General features: G+C 38.6%; 1 protein-coding gene across 1 annotated transcript; it reads right to left on the bottom strand.

The window, feature by feature from the left end:
- Positions 1-5: 5 nt before the first annotated feature.
- On the bottom strand, positions 6-2,199 carry LOC120342727 (abasic site processing protein HMCES-like). Its single transcript, XM_039411692.2, has one exon. The coding sequence runs from the start codon at positions 1,489-1,491 to the stop codon at positions 220-222; it is 1,272 nt and encodes a 423-aa protein (XP_039267626.2). The 5' UTR covers positions 1,492-2,199; the 3' UTR covers positions 6-219.
- Positions 2,200-11,724: the final 9,525 nt, after the last annotated feature.

Here is an 11,724-nt window from a genome sequence, read left to right as displayed (position 1 = left end):
AAATGGAAATTTAAACTCAAATTTGTTGATGTAGGAAATGTATATTTGGCATTGGCTGCATCAGTAGAATGTGCTATTCTCAACAAACTCAAGGTAATCGACAATGGAACAAAAAATTAATTTACCATGTGATGATAATGTAATATGAATGTATGTAAATTACAATGATAAACTTGTGGTCAACATAACAAAAAACAGAAACAGTTCACCCATATCTATTCAATCCTTTTTTGCCTTTTTTAGCCATGTGTCCATTAAATTTATAGAACCATTGCTTGGACGTTTCACACCTTTTTTGGGGGACTTATGACTGGTTGAATTCTTGTATTTCGTGGGAGTAACTTCTTTTCTGGGCGACCAAGTATTTTGAGCTATCAATGGTACATTTTCTTTCTTTAGTATGACATCATCATTGCTACTATTATTAACAATGTTCTCATTTGTCTGACTTTCATCTTCACTAAGGGGTGTTTCAGATTCTTTCTTAACTTTGGTTATTGATCCTGAAAGCCATTTGGCCATTCTCTTACTTTCATTGGATAATTTTTTAACTTCAGGTTTGGTGAGGTCAATTTTTACCATACACTCTGGTGAATTATTCCTGGAATTATTGACTAATTTAGATACTGGATGCCATTCCAAGCAGTCTTTAGGTGCAATAAGATCTATTGCTTCTTTCAATGGTACATTACCATAGTCAAGCCATCTTCGAACCTGATCATCATTTTCTAACATTGCTGGCATCCTGTGATGTAACCAACCAAATGCGGGGTGTGAGTCGACAGTTATGACAGAAAAAGTAAACAATTCATCTTCTTCATCATTTTCTGATTTTCGACGTTCAAATATGCCAGCCATTCTAATGATTTGGCAGTTTATTTTGTTGCTACCTTCTTCCTTATCCTTTGTTTCAGGTTGGAGATCATTTGATTCTTTGAGATCGGCATCAACATTATTATTTTTTTCTTCAAGGTCATACTTGCTATCGTTATTCTCTTGTTTGATCTCTGATTTTACTTTATAATCATCTTTATTTTTGAAATAAATAAAATATGGTTGTTTCTCTGTTTTTGTTGTGTTCCACTCATAAAATCCATCTGCCAAAACAACACATCTCTGCCCTTTTTCTAGTGGCTTTTTATAAGAAGCTTTAGATAGCATTGTATCACTTCTTGCATTGTTCATTTTATATTGAGCTTGCTTTGGATCTTTTACCCACAGAGGCACCAGACCCCACTTCATCGAGGTAATCACTCTTTCATGACCTTGTTCATCTGAATCATCATCTTTTTTAGTCATTTTTTTCTTAAGATGATCTGAATGTATTAAAACAGGACAAAATGACATTGGTGCTTTGTTATAGCTCGGTCTATATTTGTCCTCGTCACCTTTCCGCCATTTTGGATCGACCTGTTTTCCATTTGAATTTACATATCGGGTTGACTTCGATATTTCATGAGGATTCAATGTGCAAGCTGTTCTTCCACACATTCTTATACAGTATTCAAATTTTATTTTACTAAAAAATATCAGAATACACTGAATACTATAAAACAGTTGAATACATGCGGATAAAAATCATAAAATTGAAATAAAGCATTGGCTGCTGCTGTACTTCCAGTTAGTATGGGAAATAATATATTGGTAATTCAGTAATCACGGTCATCTTAGAGTGATTGATAAAAATATAACAATACACTTCATACAGTTCTGACAATGAATCAGTGGAAACATTATGATTGTTACTGTGTGGGAATTTTTCTGCGATTCCATCAGTTCAAATTTCATAATATTCTGCTTGCCTTACCTGTTTACAGAAATCTATTCTAATTTGTTTTGTGATCATTATTTTTTTAATTAATTTTTACCACAATGTTGAATGCATACTCCATTCTGCCATTGGTATTCATGAATAAAATTGTTATATATATATATACAGTATGGCACACTTCACAGATCAAGCGACATTGCCTAGTGTTGGAGAATCCCATTTAAACGAAGCATATAGACTTCTTCTTTCAGAAACGTCTGACCGCCGCGGCGCCGATGTTCATGCGCGGCGGTGTGGCTCAACGGGCTAAGCATTAGGAATACGCTCGCCACCGCACCTCTAATTACTCTGCGTGGGTTCGCAGGTTCGAATACGATGCAGGGATGGTTATGTGCGAGAGGATTGCTGGACTCCTCGCCGTCGTTGGGTGGTTCACGTAACCGCTGGTTGGTTACGGCTTCCTCCACCACCAAGTCCATGCTTCCGAAAACAAACAATATAACTAATCCCATACCTGACTTGGAATGGTAACCGGACGAGAGGCCGTGGTTCGCCATACGAATGAGCCGTCTTATCGGCTTTCCTCTCCCCTGGGATAAATATGTAAATCCTATCCTAATATCAGTACCGTACAAAAACAGGGTCTAGTATAGTTTAGTACCACAAGTACTTCCGGTGGGCGTAGCATAACGAATTCTGCATATGCTATTCCTAACCCCCATCTGACTATTCCATCCAAAAATTACGTCACTACGACGTCACCATCACGTCATAGGGATTGCCAAAGTATAATTACGATCGCCCGAAATGACATTTGCGCCGCCGATAACAAACTTGCTAAAGCCGGCAATCTCTCTCCTGTAGTGATCGTTGTGACGAGAAAACGAGAGAAATTGCTTGCTCGATTTTGGGTGATCGTTTGCGCGTTTTGGACGACCATCCGCATACTTCGGTGGGCCTTATTAGTTATTACACCACTGTGACGTGGAAATGACGTAATTTTTAGGTGACGTAGTCAGGTGGGGGTTAGGATTGACATATGCAAAAATTGTTGAGCCAGGTCAACTAGAAGTACATGTGGTACTAAACTATACCAGACCCCAAAAACATTTAAATGAAATTGTGCAATAAACTGAAGAGAAGCGAAACCAGTAAACCCCTCACATCTGGACATTCATGACACATACCACACATAGTATAGGATTTACATATTTATCCCGGAGGAGAAGAAAGTCGATAAGACGGCTTAATCATATGGCGAACCACGGCCTCTCGTCCGGTTACCAGTCTAGGTCGGGTATGGACCTAGTTAGCCAGTTATTTGTTCTCGGAAGCATGGTCATGATGGTGGAGGAAGCCGTACCGGTCACCGACCAGCGGTTAAGTGAACCACCCTACGGCGGGAGGAGTCCGGCAATCCTCTCGCACATGATCATCCCCGCAGGACGCATGGGATTCAAACCTGCGATCCCACGAAGGGTAATCAGAGATGCGGTGGCGAGCGTATTCCTAACGCTTAGCACGATACGCCACACCGCCGAGCCTCATGTGATTAACATGTTACCGTACACGATTAACTACCGGAACATGCTTACCGGTACCGTACATGATTAACTTATACAGCTAACTTATAACTTTATACAGCTACGGTAATAGCTGGTAAGTAAGCAAGTTTATTTCGATTTTCGTTGGACAAAACCAAGAAGAAACAAAGGGCAAAAGAAAGGCATACGGTATATCAAAAATGAGGAAAGTAGGCAAAATCTAAAAACTTTCGTCCTAAATTTCCCCGGAATAAATACTGAACTACAAAATTCATATGCTAAATACAGAAATATCCTACCGTATCCCAAACAAGAATTTCAGGGGGTCAAGGGTCAGGGATAATTCGCAGAATCGGACTATCGATGACTTGCAACGACTAACATACCGATGACTTGTTAAGGCGTAAATCGTAAATATATACTACTACGGGACGAGTCTGGTATTATAGAGATTCGGCGAATCCTTCCGGGTATATCTGCATTTTGTTTGTCCGTATACTTTTGTGCTGTTTTTATTTTCATGTCAGAGTACCGAAATAAATGATTGATTGATTGAGGTGAAGGAGTCGAGCCGAGTCCGTGACGTCACAATGTAAACGCAAAAAACTCATTTTAGACTCCGTTGCAACCATTGAAAATGGTGCACGGTCAGCAGCGAACGTCGTCTACCGTATCTTCTTGACAATTGTGTACTTTAGCAGAAGCCAAAGATAGTGTTGTCTTCGTTGCACCTGAAAACGGTGGTTTTGTCAGGGAACAGGTGCATGTGGATGTTGATATCGTAACTGCTGTCAGACAATATCATGCGGCACATACTCTTAAACGACCCACAAGTCTCCAACTTGTTTTCTGACCACAATACAGAAACGAATAACAAGCGATGTTTGCCTTGGCCATAAGCTTGCTCTCATGCTTCCTGCTTCAGTTAATTCTGAACGTCTTTTTAGCACAGCTAGCGTTGTAACAACGCCGTTACGCAACCGTCTGAAGCCAAAAAACGTCGAAATTTTAACATTCATACATGTCAATCCAAAGAAATTCAATTTTGACTACGATACGTCTGTATGATTGCTTTTAGCTATAAAGTTTTTCTTTGCAAGTAGCACTCAGTTGTTACTCGTCCATTCAATGCTACATGTTGCTGTTTCTTTTCTTTCAAGTTAAGTCATTAACTTGATTTGAGCATTATTTTGTTGCTGTTAGCTTTCTATACGTTTCAGAAAGGAAATTGCGCGCTATAAAATGTAATTGAAAAACGTGTTACCGTGGAAAACTCCTTCAAATGTAGCCGCATGTATCGATAGCAAATTCTGAACCCGAGCCTTCATGATTTCATTACCACCTTAGATTCGTTCCATCGCTAATGTGGATTACACTTCATGGAATATCTAAAAACATGTTAATAAATTTTCCCTTGGGGTGCTTTTCTTTCTATTTTGTGTATGAAGAGTAATTTATAGGTTCGCGCACCGAGAAGAGCCTTGATGTTTCATTGAGATGAGGTTATTAGTGACGAAACGGGGGAAATTTGTCTGGAGTCTGACTTTCTGAGAATCAAATTTTTAATTGCTTGCTTACGCCATGCCAGTGATCAGGACAATGGCTGATCCCGTTTGAGTAATTAATACAGTATATTATTTTATATTTATTTTCCTTTCTAAATATCTGATGAATTTATACAGTGCGTTAAGTTGCTTTTACAAACCATTCATGAAACATATTTGTTAATATTTTGTTTTCCGAAATGCTGCTTTTTTTCTTATAATATTTTTTGAAGTGTTTTGGTGTTTCATTAACTTTTTGTGTTCACTAACCTGAATCAGCGAGCTTTTAAGGTGTCGCTGCCTGAAGACCTTATGAGGTCCCTCGCGACTCCTGTCACACAACTTAAGTTCCTATTGTGTTTGAAATGTTTTTTTCTTATGATACGTTCATTTTGTGTTGACGAATAAAATGATGATTGATTGATTAGGAGCTTGTGATATGTGTACGTATGTTTTTAGAAATCTTATAAAGCGAATCACATTATCTTCCGGCGTTCGGCCGGACCCGCTAGCTGTTTCGATCTAACTTGGCAAATAAATTTCAGACCCCCCCCCCTCTTTGAAAATTTCTGGCTACGCCCCTGTATTCGGGTATAAGTACAAGGTATCCTGCGTCAAACCATGACAACATAAATTGTTTTCTCGACATTGTTGTTTGATACGTTCAACATCGAATCTAATTTCAAGATAAGTAGAACGTCTACGATGGGATTAGGTTTTATGCACATGTAATTTCATTCCAACTATCCGCCCACACTAGATTTGTTGATAAATCTTCTCATTTTTACGGGTTAGTATAACATTTAATTGATGTTTACAACTGACAATGTATTACCATTGCGTTGCTCGATCAGGTTAGGTGAACTGTGTCAGAAAATCTTGTTATATCTTTATAACAAGTAATGAATACAGACTCATTACAAAACTGCACGCGATTTATTTGGACATCCGTCCATCAACTTAGTTCAGAACAAAAGACCTCTAAACAGAGGAAAAACAACTTACGGCACTAGACAGCATTGTGACGTAACAATATAGCACACAAGCAGATAGAGTAGTAAACAAGCTATGATAGTAAGCTCAACATAATATATAACACTCCTTCCCCCCTTTGGGAAATATTGTACAAATTCAAGAACCAAATATTAAAAATAAATGTACAACACAATTACCCGAATTCCAACATTCCCAATCAAATGGTATAAAATATTGCAAAAACAAATATACAAGCAACACACAGAATTTCACAAAGAAACTAAGAAATTCAAAGAAACTTTTACAACTATAATTCTGTCCAGTACAAAATTATAAAACTTCTTATAGAGATAGTTTTTCTGGCGGTTTTGATATTCTGCCAGATCTTGTTTTATAAGGTATGTTTGAATTACTGGACGATTCTGGAAAATTAGGAACTGGGTCTACATTGTCTCTGTCATTTTGAGATTCATCAGTCTCTTCAGTAGCAGTAGAGGTAGGAGTTGAATTTCTATCTCCCACATCAACATCAGGTATTCCTGTTGGAATTGCAGCTGGTATTCTCTCACTCATTCTAAAATCTTGATTCCCTTCACGTACCATTACATCATCAGCAGAAAATCGATGTCGAATATGATCAAGATGACGTCTAAAAATTCTTCCATCGTTCAAACGAACACGACACATTTGACCCATAACTTCAGTTACTGTGGCAGGTAACCATTTGAAACGAGATCCAACGACTTCTGTAATAAAAACTTGGTCATCAATGTGAAAAGTTCTTATTATTCCACTTGGAACATTCTCTGCTGACTTCTTCAAACGTGATGAAGGTGCGATTAGATCAAGATGCGTTCTAATCTTACGACGAAAATGTAATTCCGACGGAGTCTGACCAGTCGTTGTATGTGGTGTAGTTCGGTATTTAAATAACCACCGAACAAGTCTGACTGACAAAGATGCTGGTGCTTGTTTCTTCAATCCAAGTTTAACTTGTTTTACCATTGATTCAGCTTGGCCATTAGAAGCCGGATGTCTCGGTGGTGAAAACAAGTGCTTCACTCCATTTGCCTTTAGAAATGTTGCAAATTCGTCTCCTGCAAAACAACCAGCGTTGTCAGTGACTACAACTAGTGGTAATCCATGTGTAGCAAATGAAAGTCTGACTTTTTCAATAGTTTCATGAGCAGAAACTGACGATGTAATCCACACATCTGGCCATTTGCTAAACGCATCAACAATAACAAGAAGCATTTTCCCATCAACTGGATCGGCATAGTCCATATGTATTCTTTGCCATGGACCATTAGGATAGGACCATGGGCTAGCAGGAACTTGAGGTGCACTGGGACGTAACTGTTGACACAAACTGCAAGATTTCACCAACTCTTCAATATCAGCATCAACCCCAGGCCACCATACATGATTACGAGCAATTCTTTTCATAGAACAAATACCAGGATGACCATCGTGAAGTAATTGCAACACTTTCTGTCTTCCTTGTGGCGGAATAATTACTCGACAACCCCAAAATAAACAATTTTCATGGACACTTAGTTCCGTCTCTTTGCTTCTATAAATTTGTAATTCTGGGTCTATGTCAGAAGATTTTGGCCAGCCCATTTGAGTATGATGCATAACTGCGGACAGTACAGGATCTCTTCTCGTCCAAGACTGAATTGCATCAACTTTAACAAGGGTAGAATCGACTGCTTCAAGAAGATTCACTACATCACCACAAGGCGGTATATAATCCGGTTTAACAGGCAAAGGCAAACGACTTAGTGCATCGCTATTGGCTTGGTTTTTACCTGGAACATACACTAATTCGTATTGATATCCATCAAGTAATACTTTCCAACGGATCATTCTCGGTGGAGCTGCATCAGGAAGTGGCTTATATTCCCAAGTAAACCGAGAAGTGGCTTGTGATCAGTTTCCAAAACAAACGGTCTTCCATATAAAAATGAATGGAACTTTGTAACAGCGAATACTAGAGCTAATCCCTCTCTATCCAATTGGCTATAATTACGCTCTGGTTTTGACAGAGATCTGGATGCAAAAGCCACAGGACGTTCTCCTTCCTGCGTTATTACAGATAAAACTGCTCCGATTCCATAAGGACTGGCATCTGCAGAAACAATGACGGCGGCATTTCCGTCAAAATGAGCAAGGCATGGAGCATTACACAATAGCGATTTCGTTTTCTTAAAAGCTTCCACTTGCCTTTTATTCCAGTGCCATCGAACATTCGAACGAAGAAGTTCATACAAAGGAGCAGCAACAGTTGATAAATTTTTAATGAATTTACCATAATAATTAAGCATCCCCAGATATGAGCGCAACTGATGTATATTTTGTGGTTCTGGGGCATCCAGAACAGCTCTCAGATTATCTTCAGTTGGTTGAACTCCAAGTTTATTTATACGATATCCAAGATAAGTAATTTCTGAAACCATCCATTTACATTTGTTTGGAGAAATTTTTAGACCTTCATTTGTAAGACGCTTGAAAACTTCTTCCAATCTGGCTATGTGTTCTTTATCAGAAGAACCGGTTACTCCAATATCGTCTTGGAAAACACCTACACCTGCTATGTCACCCAGCAGTGTTTCAAGATATCTCTGGAATATAGCTGGGGCACTTGATATTCCATAAACAAGACGATTTGTCGTGAATAATCCCTTATGTGTATTAACTACTGTGTACTTTTGACTCTCTTCTGCCAATGGTATCTGCAGATATGCCTCTTTCAGATCAATAACAGAGAATTTTTCCCCACCAGCAAATTTAGTCAATAATTCATCCACCTTTGGCAATGGATACTGCTCAAGACGACTTGCTTTATTTACAGTCAAGTCATAACTACCACAGAGCCGAACTGACTTCTGATCAGCTTTTAATACGGTAACCATAGGTGCAGCCCAATCGGATGTTTTACATGGCTTCAAAACACCGATTTCAACTTGTCTATCAAGTTCAGCTTCGACCAATTCTTTGAGTGCAAGAGGTACAGGTCGTGGTTTATAAAATTTAGGCTTAACGCTGTCATCAATCTCCAATTTAGCTTCAGTTTTTGCACAACCTAATCCAGATGAAGACAATTCAGGATACTTATCAAGCAGTGTACTGATTTTAACATCAGAATAGTTTATTTTGAAAATTGAATTCCAATCAAGTTTGATATGTTTCAACCAATTTCTCCCCAGCAATGGTTTACAGCGGTTACTATTTCTTACCACAGTGATTGGCAATACCATTGGGTTACCATTTTGATACGTTACAGTAACATCCCTTTCTCCCTCTACTGGAATAGACTCCCCCGTGTATGTAGACAGTTTAACATCGGTGTGGTTCAATTCTGCTTTTGGCCACAACTTTTTATATTGCACTAAAGACATGACAGATAGTGTAGCCCCTGTATCTACTTCCCAAGAAATGTTTTTGCCATCGATGTCAAGATCAAGATAGATTGGATTGCATTTCACACCCACATTGTTATTTTGCACGGACGACACTGTATGATGTAATTCGTATGATGAACCAGAGTTTTCATTCGTTTCACTTTCGCCCGGCGTATTCTTATCACCAGCGATACAACATTGAGAATTACATTGCTTACTTCTCTGGCCGTGTCTATACTGACTTGATTTCTTGAATCGACACACACTCTTGGTATGGCCCTTTTTACCACAACAAAAACACTTGGCATCTTTAAATGGACATTCACGGGCAAAGTGCTTAGAACTATCGCAGCGAAAACATCTAAGAGACTTACCCCCTCTAGCCGAAGAAAGCTGTGGTGCTCTAGGCTTGGATTTGCTATCGGAATTCTTTTCACGCTGCACATCAATTTCATATAATTTCTCTGGTCTCGTGTGACGTTGTTCAATTTGTTTTGTTTGTTGCTTTGCTTGTTCTAGACTTTTTGCATAATCCAGAAGTTCTCGAAGAGACATACGCTGCTGTAGAGCTTTTTCCCTAACTCTAGAATCACATCCACCAGAAATAACTTGCTGTTTTATTTCACGATCAGCATCCGTAAAATCACAGGTAACAGCTAATTTACGCAAACGTGCCACATAAGTATCAATATTTTCGCCAAATTTCTGTTTTGCATTCCTGAAAACATCACATTCAAAATCAATGTTTATCTTTGGCACGAAATAATTATCCAATTTCTTAACGGTGTTGGCATAAACATTATCATTTTCATCTGCATTCGGCGGTGCGGGCAAATTCTCATACAGGTCAAAAACTTCAGGTCCCGCAAAATGTAATAATAACGCTTTCTTTCTCTCTGCGTTGTCAATCGACATGGCGAGGCACATGTTTTCAAATCGTCGCAGCCATTGTTGCCATTCGTCTGGGCGATTAATGTTGAATTGCGCAACTTCCAATGATGCTGACGTCATTATTCTGTTAACAGTTGCAATCGTGCTTCAACGATGCTCAAATAATTTACTGCCGTTTAATTCAATATAATAACAGGCCTTGGGTTCCCAGTCCAGTGAATGCTGTTCACTATGAATATCCAAAGTCACTGATTATGCTGCAATAATCAGTTCTAACTCCGTCGCAGTCCAGCGACTGTTCTCTTATCTATCCTCGAAATTAAGCTGTAACTTCGATATATTTTCCTTCCTTCCCCAAGAAATGGCTACAAACCGGCACAAAAAGGCTTTTTAATCCTCGTCGCCAATTTGTTATATCTTTATAACAAGTAATGAATACAGACTCATTACAAAACTGCACGCGATTTATTTGGACATCCGTCCATCAACTTAGTTCAGAACAAAAGACCTCTAAACAGAGGAAAAACAACTTACGGCACTAGACAGCATTGTGACGTAACAATATAGCCCACAAGCAGATAGAGTAGTAAACAAGCTATGATAGTAAGCTCAACATAATATATAACAAATCTAATCGTGCTATTCATTCGTCGTCCAAAGAAAAACACACGCCGGGAACGTCTAAGTTTTGGGATCATTTCTGGTATGAGATGACGGTCATGGTCATAATTGAATTAAACAATATTACGTATATCAGCAAAATATTGACATTACACAAAAATATAAGTAAATAGACTAAGGGTTTTGTTTATGTTTCTCGGAATAGGTTTTTAAGATCCCATGCCACCCTGTATATTGTCCTTAGTTAATGTTGTTTTATCCACTATCTTTATTCACCGACAAAATCTAGTCAGGTTTAGTGTGGGTACTATCTTTATCACATCGTTAAAATCAAATTAATAGAAGGATGGGGTAATATTCTTACTTAATTGTTGATGATGACCAATAATAATGCCTTGTCGAGTAATGTCCCTAATAATTGATTGTGCTATCTGCCTGGCGTTAACCTATCGCAGTCGCGTCACTCGCTAGTTTGTAGCCTACTGTTGTCTTGTAGCCTACTGTTGTCGTGAGCAACTAAGTTGTGTGTTATGCTGGTGCAATAAAGAAGTGTAACATATTCCGTTCGACCTTTATTCTCCAAGACATAAGTAACATGGTGGCAGCGGTGTCTGAATTTACTTACCATCGACTCTTGATCTGCATGATGAAAACTTAGCAGAAACATTTAAGAAATGGAAGAGAAAGATGTTTTTTTTCCATGTCAGTCAGCAAATCTACTAGCAAGTTGAATAAAGAACAATGAGCCATAATTTTATATTGCGCAGGTGCTCAAATGATTGAAGCTGCAAAACACTTTGTATACAGTGAGACTGAAGACGAAAATGACCCGAATATCCTACTACAGAAGATGGCTGAACGCTGTAATCCTCGGGAAAATAAGATGATGGAGATATTTCGCCTTTTTGGATTTTCAATTTTGAGTAAATATTCTTGGCAAATATCTGTAACATGGAATCCAGAAGCACATTCAT

This window comes from Styela clava, chromosome 3 (assembly GCF_964204865.1).
Source record: "Styela clava chromosome 3, kaStyClav1.hap1.2, whole genome shotgun sequence".
NCBI lineage: Eukaryota > Metazoa > Chordata > Ascidiacea > Stolidobranchia > Styelidae > Styela > Styela clava.
This window is presented reverse-complemented; position numbering and strand designations above follow the sequence as displayed.